Source organism: Lissotriton helveticus, chromosome 6 (assembly GCF_964261635.1).
Source record: "Lissotriton helveticus chromosome 6, aLisHel1.1, whole genome shotgun sequence".
NCBI classification, from domain to species: Eukaryota; Metazoa; Chordata; class Amphibia; order Caudata; family Salamandridae; genus Lissotriton; species Lissotriton helveticus.
In genome coordinates this window covers 1,947,980,458-1,948,000,382 of record NC_136067.1, presented here as the reverse complement: position 1 = coordinate 1,948,000,382, position 19,925 = coordinate 1,947,980,458, and the positions used below count along the sequence as shown (strand labels likewise).

General features: G+C 45.0%; 1 protein-coding gene across 1 annotated transcript in view; it reads left to right on the top strand.

The window, feature by feature from the left end:
* Window positions 1-19,925, top strand: part of LOC144763916 (cysteine-rich secretory protein 3-like) — a 115,424-nt gene that overhangs the window by 14,357 nt on the left and 81,142 nt on the right. Inside the window, exon 4 of the mRNA XM_078649950.1 lies at window positions 2,726-2,816. Within this exon, the coding sequence (XP_078506076.1) occupies window positions 2,726-2,816 (91 nt within the window). The remainder of the gene's footprint in view (window positions 1-2,725; window positions 2,817-19,925) is intronic.

Genomic DNA, 19,925 nt, shown 5'->3' with positions numbered 1-19,925 from the left:
CAGAAACACTGAAGGATATTAGCCTTCACTGCTTAGACATAAAAAGAGCAGTTCTTGCCTATCTAAAAAATGTAGGAGAGCTTAGACTATCTTCATCATGTGTTTATCAATTTTGTCCCAGCCAAAAGGCAGTTGACACCTTCTGTTCAAACTTTGAGCTGGTATATTCGTCCTTTAAGTTCCTAAGCTTACAAGCAATCAGGTGTTCCATTACCACTAGGAGTCCAGAATAGATCAACCTGGGTATGAAAGCATATCTGGCCGTGAGGAGGGGATATCCTTGACTGACATTTTCAGAGCAGCCACTTGGGCTCTTTCTGCAACTTTTATTGAGCATTAGAGGATAATGGAATCTCCAGAGATAAAGGGGGAATATGATTGAAAGTTCTTTTTTCTGTGACATGAATATGAAAATTATTATCTGAATAAAGGTTGGTTTCTTTAAGCAGAGGTGTACGTTTGTCCTGGTATGAATTACCTTATGTATGCCTCACAAAGTCATTAATCTAAGCAAGGGGGATGAGGAGTGATGCCTCGATTACTTACTGGCAATTGCAATACTCTGAGTCCATCTTTAGGTTTGATTAATTATTCCCTCCCTCCTACCCTGTTGAACCAGTTCAGTCAATTGTACTTTCATGGGCTTGATATAGTGACATTTTAACTCTGCATGCTGAATGCGTTTATTCTATATATCTGCTTGTTAAGGTTTTTATTAACCGTACAATAAATATTATCCTTCTATTATCCAATGTGTATATGCTCTCTCGGAAGGAAGCATCCATACTGGCCTGTAGCAGCCTTTCTTTAGTGCATCAACATGGTGATGGCCAATATATGCTTCACTATCCTACTTTTGATCTCACAACTTCCCTAGGTGACTCATGCCCTAATAAGAGAATCACAATGGGATTCTCCTGGCTGTAGAAGCATAAGAATCAGTATTTTGTAGTCAACTGCAGCGTTGATGAATATTTTGTGAGAATGCCCTGTCTTCCCTTATAACGTTTTAGAATAAGACACATTTAATAGGCTGCTGTGACTTCTTCTCTGCAACTATTACCATTATGGCTCTGCCTGGAAAAAGGGTCTAATGATGCATCTATGAATGCTAAAAAAGGTAGGGGACTGTCCAGGGTACCACACACACTCATAGCATTGGCATTTCTGCCTGATGACCCAGAGGTCTTGCCCTCCTACAGTCCCATTCTAGCATAGGATCCAAATCAATCTATAGGAGCATCCTCTTATCAGGTCACATCAGGTGACCATCTTCCAGCAGCTCATGATGGACCTTGTGTTCTACTAGGTTTATCCCAGCCCTTCGAGGCAGGGAGCATTCCCAGAATAAAGGTTCCCTTGGTGGCTAAATCAGCAACCTGCCTGGAAACATTGTATCTCTCAGTCACACTGCACCAGACTAACTAGTCTAATTCTCAATCCACCTGTCCAATCCCATGCTTTTCTGGTCACTTCAAGCATGTCGGAAGTCAATCAATTTCTTTATCTGTGATTGTATGTTTTGGTGGTAAAAAGAATGTTTGATTGGACTATTACCCTAGCAATTGCCAGTGGTTAGACAATTTGCCACCATTCCTCCCTTTCCCTTTTGTATGTTTGATGTCTTTTGAACAGGGACATTTTAAGGATTTTTGGGGGCTCTGGGCCAAACGTATTTTGGGGGGCCCCTGTTTGGAACAAGTTTCAATTTATGATCCAGTTTCAGCTCTTTCATACCCTTTTTGGCCAGGTCACTGACAGTGCACAGGCACACTCGCCCACATTTTAAATGTGTCTACACCTAATATTCAGGAATAGTGGCCTGTGTTTTCAATATTATAACACAGCAGCAGCTCACTAATATTACTGCAAATAATCTTTGTGACACCCTCCCATTTCCCATATGTGAAGTCCTAGTTTGATCAAAAAGATATTTTTTTATGGATGCTGCCTGAAACATGAACACAACATTTCCTTACAAAATGTCTGTAATAGACTCCAATACATCACCCACATTAACAAAGAAATAAAAGAAAATGTATTTAAAACAGTCTGTTTAAGAATTATTCAAGGTCATCAGGGCAGGACTCTCTACAGAACAGAGCTGGGTCTATCAGGGGCCCCCTGAAAAGCTGGGGGCCTCAGCCAGAGCCCACTTTGACCATGCCTTAAAACGTCTCTGCTTTTGAATAGAACATGAATAATTTACCATAGAAGTAAAGCTTTTGAAAACACATTCATGTGATAAGTTATGATTAGAGCATAGGCTGCACAATTGTAGCATACTCCCCAATTTTATTTCTTCTTTCATGACAATTTTAATTTTGCAACCAAAGTATATTCCCTTTTCCGTGTCTGTCTGTCCCGGATGGACCTCGGCTTTGAAATGTCATCACCCTTATTCTGTGCTGCTTTGTGTGGTGACATGAGGTCAGCCAGATAGCTAAGGTGTCTTTAGTCAGAGCTAAAAATATGCACTGCTGTTGATTAACAATTGTACCAAAATAAAGATTCCTGCCATATCTGGACTTGCCCTTTCTTTCTTCAGCTTCTTCTGGTTTGTACAGAAGGTGTTACATATACCCAACTTTCAAAATCCATCAGTACCTTTGTAATCTATATTTGAGATCCAAGTATTTGTTTACTAATGGTCTGTAAACTGTGGTGCATTTAGTTGCAATACCCCAACTGCATAAAATGCAATGTGTATTATCTTTCACTGCAGGTGTGGAGCAAAGAAGCTGCAGCGAATGCTAAAAAGGTTGCTGAGAAATGCATTTTCAATCACAGTTCTGCTGAGGAACGTATGATTGGCAGTAAGTCCCAAATGTTTGCTTCATACAGCATATTCTTATTTTAATTGCACTTAAAGTATTAACAGGACTCCTCACGCCATAGTGGCTTCTTCTAAGCGATTGCAAAAATATTCGCCATAAGTTGTTCCAAAGTTTTCCGGCATTAAGAGAAAAACGTCTGCCACCGCTTCTGGACCTCTTGATTCTAGGGGTGTCAATTAAGTGAAGTTCGTCAGAGCGAAGCTTCCACCTCGCTTTGTAGGTGCGAATCATGGCTGTGATTAAGGGTGGGCCCATCCACTGCAAGGACCTGTGGACGATGCTGAGGGTTTCAAAACGGATTCTTTCTTTCACTGGCAGCCAATGCAAGGAGAGGAGAGCCGGTTTTGCAGAGAGGAACCCAGGTGTTCCCGACAGTAGTCTTGCAGCACAGACTTGGACCGTTTGCAGTTTGTTCATTACTGAGGTCAGGGCCCACAGAAAAAGCGCATTTCCGTAGTCCAGCATCGAGAGTACGAAGGATTGGACCATGATTTTCTTGGCTTGGGGTGGGAGTAGTGGAAGCGCCTTTCTGGCCATTCTGAGCAGGCCAAAGCAGGTTGCGACTGTCTTCCTCGCTTGCCCCTTAAATGTCAAATTCTGGTCAAGCCAGATGCCAAGACTCTTTATTTCCGTCTTTGGTGCCAGAACTGGGCCAATGCATGCTCTCCATATGGTTCTGAGTGCCGTATTAAGGTGGTTACCCAGGATCATAATCTCTGTCTTTTCCCCATTGAGTTTCAAGTGGACGCCCCCATCCACTTTACCACTTCAGTTAAGCACACATTCAGAGTCACAGGGTATTGTGTAGTTTGGTTCAGTGCTACGAGTCAGTTGGGTGTCGTCAGCGTAGGTGACCATATGTATCCCGAAATGGGCCACAATTGTAGCCAAAGGGGCCATATAAACATTAAAAGGCGTGGGGCTCAATGATGAATCCTGCGGCACACCACACAGTAAAGGCCGGGATTTGGAGCTCACGCCTTCTTAAAAACCTGGATGGAGCATCCTTCCAGGAAGGAGCGCATCCAACTCAGTGCAGTAGCGGCTACTCCAATGTTGCTGAGATGATGGATCAGGACAAGATGGTTCACCATATCAAATGCCACACTCAGGTCCAGAAGTATAATGGTTGCAGAACCTCCTGTATCCTAAATCTTCCTGCTTTCTTCCACCACCGCTAGCAGGGCAGTTTCCATACTTTGCCATGGGTGGAAGCCTGATGGGAGGGGTGGAGGAGGTTAAAGTATTCCAGAAAATTTGAGAGGAGGTGGTTAACATATTTTTCGGTGATTTTGGCAATCCCCAAGAGAAGGGAGATGGGACGATAATTGCCATAATCTGCAGGATCCAGGTGGGCTTTCTTTAGGAGTGTTTTAACCATTCCCCCTTTCCCGTGAGGAGGGACTGCTCCTGCGTTAAGAGAGGCAATTATGGATGCTACCTTTTTTAAGATGTTCATAGGTGCGGGGTCCCTGGGCGAGCCACTTTTTACTGGGGAGATCAATGTCAGGAGCGTTTCCTGGGGGAGAGGAGGGAAGAACTCCAACCGGCGGCCGGTGGGGGGAGGATCTCGACCAGCGTGCGTGCTTGCAGGGTCGATTCGGGGCAGCAACTTAAGAATGTTTTGAATTTTTGAGTCAAAAATCTCAGCCTGGTTTTCGCAGTGTGAGCCTGAAGTATCGGGGCAGCTTGTGGAACTGGGCTTTTGAGGAGTTTTTGTATGATGAGGAAAGTCTCTCTGGGGGAGTCGGCCTCTTGCAGGATTTTTTCCTCATAGAAGGAGGCCTGAGCTTTTTTAATTTCTGCTCTGTATTTGCTGATGGCTCTTCTGTATTCAAGCTTGCTGCTAGGTGAGAAGTCTTTCCTCCAGCGTCTTTCTTGTACTTTACAGCACTATTTACGGTGCGTAGTTCCAAGGAGTACCAGGAGGATCTATATGCACCTCAAGGTCTTGGGGAGAACCTGGTTCAGCGAGTCTTCTATCCAATTGCAGAAGTCTTTGTACGCTATGGCTGGGCTTGGATCAGGCTGGGGTCTGGGCTTTTCCAGCTCTTGGATCCACTTGTACGGAGGGAGTTTGGACCATGTCCAGTTAAGGGTCAGTGAGGGTTGGGCAGGGGAATGGAGAACTATGGCGCCATGGGAAGGGGACAAGAAAGTGGTCGGACCAGGTAATGGGGATAGGGTAATTTCCCAGGAGGTTCTCTAAATTGGAAAAAACAGAATTGTAATATTTTTTCAGCCAGCTGGAGAGTTGCGAGGTCGTTTGCTAATTCAAGTGCTGAGCTAGCTCCAGGATCGACAAAGTGCAAGTTAAAATCACCGAGGAGGGTGAAATTAGCAGCCGTACTGGCTAAGTTGATGGCGACTTCTAGTAAAGTTTTGCAGAATGCGCCGGCCGCACCTGGGGGGCGGTAGATCAGGATGCCTGAGATCGAGAGAAGCGGGGTGAATTCTATAGATAAGTGCACATTCTCGCAGTCAAGGAGTGGATTCCCGAGTAGGCGACAGGTGAGATGGTCTTTGTAGAGAATCGCGATCCCCCGTCTTTGCCTGTTGTTCTATCCACCCTTTGTATTAAATACCCCGGGGGAAGAGTTTGCACGATGTCAGGCTCAGAACTCGAGTTGAGCCAGGTTTCTATTAAAAATAAGACCTCAGGGGCCAGATCTTGTAGCAGCATTGAGATTTCTGTGGGACCTGCAATTTAAGAGAAGGATTTTATATGAGACCATGGAAGGAAAGGAGGGAACATTTTGGAGGGAGAATGTGAATGGGCAGTGTGGACATTTTAATATGGGTGTTTCACCCCCCATATGGTGAAAACAGTTAGCCCTAGGTGCGCTATTTAGCTGGTGTAGTTGAGCGCTTGGGTAGCAGTAGCGTACTGGGTGAAACGGTGCAGGGGTTCTGGCCGCTGGCCCCGTTCGTGCGCGGACGGGCGCAGACGGGCTTGACTTAGGCCCGCACGCCTGCTGCTCGTGTCCGCTGCACGGTCGGGTCATAGGGTGAATTTAAGCTACTTCCTCCTAAGTCTGGAGCACAACTAGACCGCTGCCCGGTGTGTCTAAAGGGCTAAAAAATGCAGAAGTGGTGCCCCGGACCCTCCTACCCCTAGAGCATTACACACAGCTCTTACCGGGTAGAGGATCCCCATGTGAGGGTACAAAGCAAACTGTGACACTTTAGATAAGCGCATGTGCAAATAGCAATATTAAAATCAGGTTTTTTTAGAAAGTAAGTCAAGAGAGCAAACTCTGACCGCTCTGCTTCACACGAGGACACCGAGGAGACTCCCAAAGCTTACCAAAAAAAAAGAAACTATATATAACATATGTGAAATTGAAAACTGGTAACAGCAAACTCAAGAGGATGAATTTAAGTTCCAATTGATGTGCTTCTTCCAGGAAATGTTTCTCTTTCCTTAATGTTCGATAATTGCTGCTTGGGTGACCTTAAAGGGGGTCCTCACACTGTATTACATTTTCATCTACACAAAAAGATAGCAGAGGCAAATATTCCCTTAGTAGACGTTATCTATTGTAGATTATTCACAAAATTAATTGTCTAATTGATAGATATAGGTTTGTTTTCTATAAAGGCATCAGCTAACACCCCAACTACAAAGGTACATTTTAACTTAGAACTGACAGAGACTGTTATCATAAGCTTATGCTCCTCTAATAAATTTAGGCTTGGCGATGTATCTGTCTTCTGAGACTGAGCTGATGATAATTAATCTCATATTATAGAAGGGCATTGTTCAGTCCCTTGACTGTAATAGCCTATAAGAACAATCTAGTCACTACTTTTTTTCCTCCAAATTAGGTGGCAGCTAGTCTGGGATTCCTTGTGTCATATTCAGAGGGTACCTGGTCAGGAACTTCAGCTGGACTGCTCCTATTTTAGCAGGACAAGGCTGATTTGCATTGTCTGGGTCCTCTCTGAGGTAACATGGTTGGGAAAAGATGGCCTGAATTGCAGCCCAGTGTAAATACTAGTGGTAGAGATTAATTCAAGCAATCCATTCATCACTTTATATTTCTCCTTACTGGGAGATGATCCTTCTTAGACGAAAGCGAGTGCATTCAAACACAACATTTTACTACTTGTCATAGACTGCAGGAGAATAAATGAGCACACAGTGACATTAGAATTAGATGCACACACCAGCAACCTTATAACTAGTGCTTATTATCTGCATCCAATGGAAATATTACGCATTAAGTATGACATTATTTAATGAATCATAATAATAATAAACAGTAAAGAAAAGAGGCAAGCATTAGAGCAGTAAATTAAAACGCAGAAAAGAGGACAATATTCTGATCATCAATAGTTTAAAATTCTTTCAATTATGGGATTTCTCCCCAGACACTAAACCCTAATCCAACTAGACCCTACTCTAGTTATCATAATCAATGTTTCATAAATCTGCTAAACCAAGGCAAGACACATATAGACACACACACACAACTATCAGTAACAGATGGAGCAGAACAAAAATGCCCTTTAGTGGCTTTCACTCCAATTTTCCATATTTCACAAGAGAGCCAGTATACACACAGCCTTGTGGTCTTAAATTGGACCACCAGGTTGTGTGTAAGTTGCAGGCATCATTCTCTCAACATTTGTTGCTTCAATTAGGAAGCATTCCATTGGCCTCCAGACTTTTGCACCCTAATTCTCTAAAGACAGAGGTTCATATAAGGCACTTATCTACTCTATCCAGTTATGGACGGACACCGCTCAGGAACTCTCACTGGTTCAGATCCAATTACAATAGTAAAATCTGATGATTAGAACAATCATGTGTACTGATATGTAGGCCTAAAAAGTACCAAGTGCCTTATATGACAGATGAAGACCTCAGCATGACATATTGCTGTTCAAACTACAGAGAAGGGACAGACATGTCACTTTAGTCCTGGTGTTTACACTCAACCCGTAGTCACACCTATGTTGTATAAACAGTTACAACATATCTGAGGCGGCTGGGATGTTCTCATACTGATGATGCTTCAGGCACAAGTCCTTGTTCATGCAGACTGGCAGGTAGCCACGCTTCTGGAGTAGGAGCCAAAGCAACTTAAACAGCAGCCAAAGTACCAGTTAAAAAACTCAGAAACACATGCATGCCGAATATTAATCTGATTTCTGCAAGTGTGAGGAACAATGAAGTGTGGTTATAACTTCGGAACTACTTCCTGTTCTAAGTATTTTCTTCCAATAATATTTTAACCGCCTTCTTCGTAGGTTAGTGGAACACATTCCCCACACACACTTTATCACGAGATTAAAACTTAGATAGTATCCGTGCCGTGATAGGTCAAGGTTTGACATAACATGAAAAATATCATTAATGGTGCAAATACATTTTTACCACATAGTGAACTAGAATATGAACAGTGTTGGGTTCATGAGACAAACAGGGTTGGTAAATTCATGGAGTGACATTAGCTCTCCAAACAGGTGAGGTTAACCACATGCTGAAGGCCCATGAAGCCATGTTTGCTTACTTACGATAAACATTTACCCGTGAGAGTAAGGTACTATCAAAAAAGGGACCAACACATCCATGGTATAGCAAGTAATGTAGAATAGCTAAGGTGACCGTAATAAATTCCATAAAAGCTAAAGATAGGGAGCAATTAAAACTTGGCAGGAGAAATTATACACATTCACTGATTAAAGCAATGTCCAAATGAGAGACTGCATTTTGTGATGATTTGGCGGCTGCAGCTAGAGTAGGGGGCAATAAAATATTTTAAAACCTAGAAGCCCCTGGAAGTCGTCATTTAATGACCAAAGTTGATGTTGAGGTTCATCTGTAGGCTTGGGTAGAGCACTTTGAAGCCTTATATCTGGAAGACAAGGTGTTTAATGGGACTTCAGGTATGGACCTATTTGTCAATCAAACAGGGATGACAGGGGGAGGAAAGGCAATATAGGGCAGCCCCCCACTCAACAACTATGAAACAAAAAGCCCTAATCAGCCTGTATGGTTAAAGTCACAAAGCCCTGTAACTACTGGGGCCATACCTTTTATTGGCTCACCTAAGTAAAATTAATCAATGTTGTGTTACAGGTCAGACCATACCTTAAAACGTAAAAAAAACTGTGCACAGCAACACCCACAAAGAAAATATGTGAGATGGCAAGGAAAGTACCTCACTGACGTAACACCCGAGGGGGTTCCCGGTTTGTTAATTACCGGTATACCCACTTCTCATCATCGGTTACTTTCCTTGCTGAGAGGATGAAGTATGTGCAAAGAAGATGTGCACAGGAGAGAATCGATAGAGACAGATAAGGAGTGTACACATACACAACCTTGTAGGAAAGAAAAAGGTGTTTAGAAAGAAATACCAAGTGCCTACACCCAACAACCAACAAATATAAAACAAGTGGGGTTGTTGGGTGTAGGCACTTGGCATTTCTTTCTAAACACCTTTTTCTTTCCTACAAGGTTGTGTATGTGTACACTCCTTATCTGTCTCTATTGATTCTCTCCTGTGCACATCTTCTTTGCACATACTTCATCCTCTCAGCAAGGAAAGTAACCGATGATGAGAAGTGGGTATACCGGTAATTAGCAAACCGGGAACCCCCTCGGGTGTTATGTTATGTTATGTTATGTTATTATAGGTCTTCTATAGCGCGCAGCTATTCCAAAGGAGTGTCCCGGCGCTTTGTGCTCCAGACCTAAAAGGAGGGACATATAGAACATAACAATGAAAGGATAAAAAGACAGGACCAAAGATGAAACTAATAGACTCTAGCAAGTAAAGAGCCATGTCTTTAAACTCTTCCTGAAGGCGAGTAAGTTTGATGTAGAACGCAAAGACAAAGGTAGTGAGTTCCACAACTGAGGGGCCAACAACCTAAAAGACCGTCCTCCAATTCGGGCTTTCTTTATACGGGGGACTACTGCAAGTGCAAGCGACTCCGATCTTAGAGATCGTGTCGGGAGGTAGAAAGCAAGCCTTTTTTGTAGGTATTGGGCTCCCTTGGCGTGCAAAGCTTTGTGAGCCAGTGTCATGGCCTTGAATATTATCCGCTTCCGGATGGGGAGCCAATGTAAAGTATGCAGTAGATTTGAGGCACTCGCTCGTCGATGTAGGCCGAAGATGGCTCGTGCGGCCGCATTCTGAGCCACCTGCATGCGCTGTAGGAGGTAATCCGGAAGACCAAGATATAGGATATTGGCATAATCCAGTCTGGATCCGATGAGGGCCTGAACAATTGTTCTCCTATGTTCCTCGGAGAGCAGCGGGAAAAACTTTCGGAGCATCCTGAGGATACCGAAACATGTTCCAGTAAGGGTCAGCACCTGGGATTTGAGCGTGAGCCCGTTGTCTATTTTAATTCCTAGGTTCTTGGCTGACTCAGAAGAATGAGCTGGAGGGAACATGTCGGCAGGCCACCAACCTTGCCAGTCCGGTTCCAATGGGCAACCAAAGAAAAGTATCTCGGATTTATCTGAGTTGCACTTGAGGCTGTTCTGTTGGAACCAGTTAAAAACAGCCCCAAGGCACTCACGGATACTTTCGCCATTGAAATCTTTGCCTTTCCGGCAGGTGAAGAGGAGCTGGGTGTCGTCAGCATAGGAAACGATCTGGGCCACATAGGACTCCACCAATGTCGCCAGAGGGGTCATAAAGATGTTAAATAGAGTTGGGCTCAATACTGAGCCCTGAGGAACTCCGACTCCCAAAGGCGACATTTCTGCAGAACCAGGGGAGGCCCAGACCGTTTGTCGACGGTTGGCTAAGAAGGAACAGAACCAACTGAGCACCGTCCCCCTCAGACCGATGTCGTGCAGTCTTATGAGGAGATCCTCATGGGGGACGGTGTCGAAAGCCGCCGACAGATCTAACATAACTAACATCACCCTGCCTCCGACATCCAGCGACTCCTTAACAATCTCTGAAACCTCCAAGAGCGCAGTTTCTGTACTTAGATTAGGTCGGAAACCAGATTGGGATGCGTGCAGCAGCTCGTTAGACTCCAAGAAGTTGGAGAGCACACCATGAACATGTTTCTCCAAAATTTTAGTGAGTGCCGGAAGGAGCGAGATGGGCCTGTAATTGGCCGGGACTTCTGGGGCAAGGCTTGGCTTTTTAAGAAGAGGGATAACCATGGCATGGTTCCACGAGTGCGGTAGGGCGCCCTGACTCAAAGAAAGATTCAGGATAGGATTGGCTAGAGGGTTTACAATGTCTGCCATTCTTGCTAAAAATTTGGCGGGGCAGGGATCACGTGGCGATCCAGATTTAAGGTTCATCATCAGTGCTAATGATGAAGATACCGTAAGAGGTGGAAAGACCGCCAGCATAGGACTAGAGGTGGGCGAATGGGCTATCTCCTCCGACCGGGTCGGGGGATCGACTGTCGACCTCGGGGGGAAAGAGTCCTGTATCTGCCTAATTTTGGAGGTAAAAAAATTGGCGATAGTGTCAGCCCAGGTCTCGGCTGGAGCTTCCTGTGCTGAATTAGATCGCAGGGTAGTCAATTCCCTAACGATCGAGAAAATCTCCTTACAGGAGTTTGCTGCTTCCTCGATTCTTTTAGCGAAGTAGCATTTTTTTTCCTGAAGGACTAGTCTATGATGGATTTTAATCATAGATCTATAGGTCAATTTTGCCTCGGCATCATACTGAGCTCTCCATGTCCGTTCGGCGATTTTACATTGTCTACGGGAGTGGGCCAGCCCCGCAGTGAACCAGGGTGCCGAAACCCGCTTAGTGGTGGTTCGGGGGGGCTGTGCAGGGGCAAGCTCATTCAGTCTTGCCAGGAGCCAGGTCTGCAGGGTTTCGAGGTCATTGTCAAGGTCGCCGATGTATGACACGGGATGGTTCGAAAGGGCCTGGGCTAACAGATCTGGGGTCACCCGATGGTATGCCCTAAAAGCACATCCCTGCTGTCTCATAGTGGTGGCTGCTGGTTTCTCAGTGCCAAGTATTAGAAAGTGAGCTAGTCGATGGTCAGACCATAATACCGGCAACAGTGCAGTCACCTCAACCGGTAGGGTGAAAAAGACCTGATCTAAAGTGTGACCTTTGTCGTGGGTCGGGCCAGAAAGATAGGGAAGCAAGCCCAGGGAGGACGTAACATCAAGCATCTTAATAGTATCCGGATCATAACAATCATCCATATGGAAGTTGAAGTCTCCGGCCAGTACACACCACTCGGTTCTCAGGACTAGTGTGGACATGACTTGCTGTAGATCCTCAAAAAAGGACCCCGCAGGACCCGGTGGTCTATACACTAGAAGCCCCTTAACAGATAGTTGGGGTGACAGGGATAGGGAGGAGGCAAGGGATTCGGCGCCCGTGATGGTCTCCGTATGTATAACAGAGCACCTAATTGTTTTTTTCACCACGAGAGCCACTCCTCCCCCTCTACCCTTAAATCTATCTTGTCTAAAGATGTTATACTCCGGGGGAATAGCAACAGCAATGTCAGGATGGGAAGACTCATTAAGCCATGTCTCGGTAAGCATCAGACAAGCAGGTTTATCAGTGGTCAAGAGATCAAAGATCTCTTGAGCATGTCTGTGCATTGATCTGGTGTTAAGGAGTAAAAAAAGGTGTTTAATGTTTCGCTCCTTCGTGTGAGATGTGGGAGGGTGTGCACTAGTAAGATGCCAATTACAACCTGGGCATTTATGCTTACCCCTATGGCGACCAGGAAAAACTGTGTAGCAGGACTCCGCAACTTTGTTCATGGAGTGGAGCACCTGAGATGAATAGGATAGCATGGTGATATGGGGAAAAGAGGAATTGGGAGGGGGGGAGCCTGCCACGCCGTGCGCTTCCGGGACGCTGACGGGCGCAGACGGGCAGGACTCTGGCGCGACTCCGGCGCAGGTCCGGTGCGTCCGCAGTACGCGTCCGCTGCGCGGAGGGAGAGGGGAGCTTTTTATAGCGCTACTAGAGCGCGAGGGCGGCGAGTCCTACCCCCAAGATGGCGGCCAAAATCAGATCCCAGCCCTCGGCGTCAATACTCGGCCGAGGGCGGTCTGAATACCCAGGCAAGGGGAAGGGAGCAAACGAAGCGCCAGAGAGCGCTGGGAAGTCTCTAACAAACACAGCAAATGCTTATTAATCAAGCGCGAGCCTAAATTGCACAGAGATAAAAATGACTATAGAAGCAAGTCACAACACACAGGTAAAATGTGCAAGAAAAGAAAGGAGACCTCCCGGCTTCCGCCTCAGGAGGGAAAAGGTTGTAGCAGATGTTAATCCCTAAGCAAACGCTCAGATTCCCTTTTATAGCGCTACTAGAGCGCGAGGGCGGCGAGTCCTACCCCCAAGATGGCAGCCAAAATCAGATCCCAGCCCTCGGCGTCAATACTCGGCCGAGGGCGGTCTGAATACCCAGGCAAGGGGAAGGGAGCAAACGAAGCGCCAGAGAGCGCTGGGAAGTCTCTAACAAACACAGCAAACGCTTATTAATCAAGCGCGAGCCTAAATTGCACAGAGATAAAAATGACTATAGAAGCAAGTCACAACACACAGGTAAAATGTGCAAGAAAAGAAAGGAGACCTCCCGGCTTCCGCCCCAGGAGGGAAAAGGTTGTAGCAGATGTTAATCCCTAAGCAAACGCTCAGATTCCCTTTTATAGCGCTACTAGAGCGCGAGGGCGGCGAGTCCTACCCCCGAGATGGCGGCCAAAATCAGATCCCAGCCCTCGGCGTCAATACTCGGCCAAAGGCAGTCTAAATACCCAGGCAAGGGGAAGGGAGCAAACGAAGCGCCAGAGAGCGCTGGGAAGTCTCTAACAAACACAGCAAACGCTTATTAATCAAGCGCGAGCCTAAATTGCACAGAGATAAAAATGACTATAGAAGCTAGTCACAACACACAGGTAAAATGTGCAAGAAAAGAAAGGAGACCTCCCGGCTTCCGCCTCAGGAGTGAAAAGGTAGTAGCAGATGTTACGTCCGTGAGGTACTTTCCTTGCCATCTCACATATTTTCTTTGTGGGTGTTGCTGTACACAGTTTTTTTACGTTTTAAGGTATGGTCTGACCTGTAACACAACATTGATTAATTTTACTTAGGTGAGCCAATAAAAGGTATGGCCCCAGTAGTTAGAGGGCTTTGTGACTTTAACCATACAGGCTGATTAGGGCTTTTTGTTTCATGGACCTATTTGTGCCAAATGATATGCTAAGTCCATCAGTTATTACACTCAATGGGTCTTATGACGCTCTCAAAGGGATGGTCTTTGGGTAGGCCCTGTGGCCTCATTGTATACTGGGAGATCTATATGACTCTGAACTCCTTGTTTGGGGCATGTACCTCAATAAGCTTATGAACTGTATTCTGGGTGTATTGAATTGCCAAAATCTTGGCATGAAGTTAAGATTGTACCCATTTACAAGAAGGGTAGCTGCCAAGACCCCCGTAATTACAGGCCTATTTGTTTGATTGATGGCCTACTGAAGTTTTTCTGCCATCAAATACTGTGGAGACTCACAGAGTGGGCTAATGATAACAGGATATTATCAGATTTGGAAGCAGGATTTTACCTGAAAATGAGCACAATGAGATATTTTGATTGTGTGCAATACACTGGAAAACTGTGACATTATGGAACAGCCACCTGTAATTGGTATTCATTGATCTTAAGTCAGCTTTTGCTATAATTCTCCGTCACAAGCTTTGAGATGTTTTGGGTGCTATAGAATTTTCTGGCAATGTTCTTTTTTAATTAGATTACATCAGACGTAATACACCCGAGTTAGATGGGGTAGCAAAGGTGAGCTGCCCATCTGCATTAGAATAGCGAAGAGAGTTTGGCGGGGCTGGGTCCTGGCCCCAACTCTCTTCTCTTTCTATATAAGCATTTGTTGCGAAATGTTTGGTTTTCCCAGGTAATGCTGCCCAAAAATAGGAGCTTTAAGAGTACCATTGCTGTCATTTGCAGACGGGAGACAATTTTTTTAAATCCTTTTTTGCTGCAGGTTCTGATTGATTGTTTCTTAATATTTTGTATAAAACTGGGGTTGGAGATAATAGTATAAAGAACAAAGACATCTCTTTTAACTACTTTAAATCAAGGAAGGTTCATGTAAAAGTGCATACTATAATACTCAAGTAATTCTCGGATTTCGATAACCTAGAGTTCAATTGACTTGCAACATTTCTTGGGTCCTGCAGATTAATAAGAGCATATTAAGACCACAGCAGGAATTTATGGCCATTTAAAAATTATGTAGGAAAACAAAAACAAGAATTCTTTCACCAGCCTGAAAAATATATAATGTTAGGGCTATGTGAACAACATTATATGGACCTGTGTTATGGATACACGTTAAGGAGGTGAGGCTGGCAGTAGTCGAAAATATATCAATAGGATCTTTATGAAATCTTCCACAGAGAGCTCCATATTTACCTGAATGATTTGACTTAGGTGTGTAATCAATCACCAACACAGTTAAGACTTCCTTTGTATTGGCGTGGACTTTGAGGAAATATTGTGCTCAAACCTCAAATGAGAATTCTATGGCTAGTGTACGTCAAAGACATGCTTCACAGTTTAGAGCTGGCGGCTCTTTGGGAGACTCCTGCTGACAACCATTGGGTGTCTAAGTCTGTAATCAAAGAAAAACTGTGGGGTATACTATCAAGAATGTGCGATAATCCTCGCCAAAATATGTTAACGCAATTTCACATATCGCAGCCTATCGCGAGAAAATAACTATGTGTCAACGTCACATTCTCAACACGTTGCTAACATGCGATAGTTTCCCGATAACGCGTTAAATGTCCGAGATAACATTACCGGGACGACGATAAAAATCCAAACTCAAATGCGAAAAAAGTTGCGTTGGGCCGAACTGCGATAAATAAGTCAGCGATAAGCAGCGCCAGGCCTGCAAGTCCCACAAGTAAGGCTGCAATAATCAGTATTAAAGCGACAACAAAAAACACAAACAGATCACAAACAACTGTGAAGCACCATGGAGGTAGAAGGAGCAAGTACAGAGGACAGCCAGAACCCCCAAATCCCCACGGAGGACCATCCTGGGACCACGGGGTCAGGGAAGGGCAAGGAGAAGAAGAAGAGGAAGACACAGTTCAGTCCGCAGGAAAACAGGATCCCGATAACGGAGGTGACACTCCCACCATCTAATTGCCATTGATGAAATTGTCGGGACTAAATGTTGCATTTACACTTGTCAGAGTGATGTGCTAATGCAGAGGAGTGACATGCACACAGGGAATGTGACTTGGAATGAATTTATTTACACATGCTGTATCTGTGGTCATTTTGTCCTGTCCCATGATTGCGAAGGACAGTCCCCATGTGGTGTTCTCATGTGAAGAAATTGTTAATGCTAGTGTCCCTTCAGGCTATTCCTGCTGCTGCTGTGCTGGGGTGTGGTCCACCTGCCTCATCCTCATCATCGTCCAGTGCATCTGGCACATGGGTCCATGGGGCATTAGTACGTACACATATGTTGTGCAACACACAACATGCAATGATCATCTTGCACACTATTTGCGGGCTGTACAGGAGCCTTCCACCTGTGATGTCCAAGCACCTGAAACATGACTTCAACATGCCAAATCAGCGCTCCACAATGCCCCTGGTGCATTTGTGGGCCGCATTGTACTGCCTCTGGGCCTGGGTGTTCGGGGTTCGTAGGGGTGTCATAATCCACGGGCAGAGTGCATATCCTTGATCACCTGTGACAAGGGAGCGAGATGTGTCAATCAGTGGTTCTGCATTCTGTGTTAGCAGGCTTATTAGTGTATTGGTGTGGGATGTGCGCAAGTGTGGTATTCATGTTTGACATGTCTTGCATGTCGCAAATGAGCAGCGTCCATGTGTATTGCGTTGCCTCACAGCTGGTCCTCACTCCCCGAGCCTATTTACTTGTGTGCCCTGCGCGGTTGCATCACATGCACTCCTAAGACACACCATGTCATGACTGTCTGCGCATGTCCACAAGCCTGACCACGACTGTGATATTGATCAGGTGGCAACGACTGTGATATTGATCAGGTGGTCAGCCACGTGTATGTAGGCCCATGGTGAGGATATGTCGGACACAGAGACACACGCAGTAGTTGCTTTGGAGGCCATCCTGGAATTGAATCACACCCTGAGCCCCAGGCTATTAATTTCCACTTCTACGCTGGCCCAGCCAACTCTGCTTACGCTTACAGGGGGGGCAACATAGCTGCATGTCTAAGGTCTACCCCACTGCTTGAGGTAACATGGTTGCGTCCACTGTCTACGACACTATAAACACCAGCAGTATATGTCCACATGGACATGTCTGTGCTCTGCATACTTAAGTCTGTCCAGCACATCACCGCCACACTTGGAATTGTGTACATTCTGATTCATGGGTCACTTGCCTCTTTCGCACATACGTGCTTCCCACCTGTAACCACATTCTGCAATTGTGTGGCAGAGGTGCCATGACATGGATGGTTTGTCTACATGGCTGGCCCCTGTTACCACAGTTCCTTGTGTTGTCATTTCTTGGCATGTTGTATGTGATGCTGTAACATGTGCATTCCCACAGTTGTGAGTTGCATGATTGTGGAGTTGAGGTGTGTGGTGTGTTCATTTGGTACTTACCAACGAGCAGTGCATTTCAGTAGGTGCCATCCTCGAAGTGCTGGTTAATGATGGACTGTCGGAAGATGTAGGAATCATGCACACTCCTTGGGTAGTTGGCGACGACATTGGTGAGGAGTCCCCGGTGGTCCACTATTGCCTGCACATTGATGGAATGCATGTGCTTTCTGTTGCGGTAATTGTGTGCAGTGTCGGCAAGGGGCACAAGTAGGACATATGTGCAGTCAATTGCCCCCAACAGGTGCGGGAAGCAACCTATGGTGTAGAAGCCTTGCTTTGTCTCCAAATGTTCCTGCACAGTGTGGGGGAAGTGAAGGTGCTGGGATACCCAGCTGATGAAGGCATCCAATACAGTTGTGATGAGCTTTTATAGGGTTGGCTGTGAGACTCCTCCGACTATGGCGGTTGTTGGTTGGAAGGTACCAGAGGCCAACCGGTGGAGCACAGCCAGCAGCTTTGTCTGCAGAGGGATGTTGGTTGTCCGCTGTGTTGGTACCTTTGGCCTGTGGTCAATGTGGGTCAAGCAGTGGAGGATGGTTGTCCTTTTGAGTCTGTAGCAGGCAATGACTTCCTCTTGTGTTAAGTCTGTGAGGCTGGTGCGTTTTCAGAAGGACCGCCGTAGGCAGTGCCTCATTGGTAGTCCAGGGAGGGGGGTGATCTAGGGGGCGTCTGGGGGGTGGTGGTCCGGGGGGGCCTTCGGGTGGTGGCGGTGAGTGTTGTGGGCCTCTTGGGTCTCCGAGCTGCATGATCAGTAGTTCCATGACATGTGTTGGTCTGCTGATGTGGCTCTGGGCTGGGCTTCCTTTTATACTCCAGGTTGTTGTCCTGCTTAACACCAGTAAACGGCAGGTGCTAACGCGCCTTATCAACTTTTTTTGGATTGATTCACCGATCTGGCTGATCGTTGAGAGGTTTTATGACTTTACAACTACTGCCTAAACCACGACTTCCTCAACAACGACAGCTAAACAACGATCTGTATTTAACTACTACTTTTTTAACAACTACTTCATATACGACATTTAAAAGATTAAAAAGCCCATTACTAATTATTTCAATAATTTTGTTTTGATTAAATTTTTATTTGGCTGAGTTCTTCTTGTAACACATTAATTCAGAGTGAAGCACAATGAAACCTTTTTTTCACAAAGCAAATGGACTGCAATTAAAATGCTGGCGATCAGCATGCATAATTGTGATTTGTGCTTGGCATTTGAATTGGTATTCGTTCCCCTTTGTCTCACTCTATTTACTCCCCTTCAAGGTTCATTTCTATTAAAAAGTGAATTTAGAATCTTTTAGTTTATATTAGTCCGTGACTTTTCTGAGCATTCAGTGTTTTTTCGCGGTCACATGAATTATAAATCATTTTAATATGCACCGACACTTGAAAGTTCCATATATCAAATACCAATACGCTGTAATTATGATTTTAAATACGAAATAATAAATAAACGAAGTAGTGGTATTTATGCAAGTCTCTATGCATTAGTCTGCAACATAGTGCCATGTTTAGAAAATGTGAGGCATAATCAGTTTCTAAACTGTTTATTTCAGAGAAGTGAGGGGGCTGAGTAAAGTGACGTCATGCCCCGAAACTGGCGAATCAAACATCACATTACATTTAGTGAGGCGGAGAGAAGAGACGTGCCTAGCATTCTTTCCCGCTCCAATACAATACAAGACGTCAGCCTGAGAGTCGTAGTTCCGTACTTCGTTGTTTCAGACTGCGTGGATCCAGACTTCGTGGCTCGTCATGGTTCGTTGTTAAGACTTCGTGGATAAAGGAAGTCGTTGTTAAGACTTCGTTGTATAGGATGTTTCCCTCGTTGAGAATATCACAAAGTGGTGTTTTTGTGTGTTTTGCACGGGAACGCCTACTCTGCATATCATTAGCGTTAGTTACCCCTCTCATCCGTGTCGATGTTTTTTGCAGAAGCTATCGCTGGAAAACTGGCGATTTTTGCAGTTTACACCAGCTTGAGAATAGGGCGATGAATCTTTCACCACTTTTGCAGTGCTAAAGTGCCAATAACTCAGAGATAAGTCCTTGAGAATATGCCCCTTAAAGTTTTCTAAGGGAAGAGGAGCTGCATAGATGTAAATCAGGCAGTCTGACAGATAGATTTCCGGATCATAAATCAATTCCATTATTTGAACCATTTCTCGATACTTATACAGGCCCCATGGCAAAGCAGTTATATTTTAAATTCAGACATGAGATTTTGCCCACCAATATTTTTTGCATACGGTGGGGCGAGAACTACTGCTTTAGCTATAGGTGCCTGGCATGTAGAATCGAGACTGAAACAGTACATCACCTGGTTTTCTTTTGTAATGCTTACGAATCTCCACGCAAGGAATGAATTATGCCAATTCGCGGTCTTTTGGGGGTCAGACAATGTGAAAAAGCACTAAGAATTTAAAGAACTAGTATGGATGAAGTAATCACCTCTAGCTTTGTAAATTGTTTAACTTCTT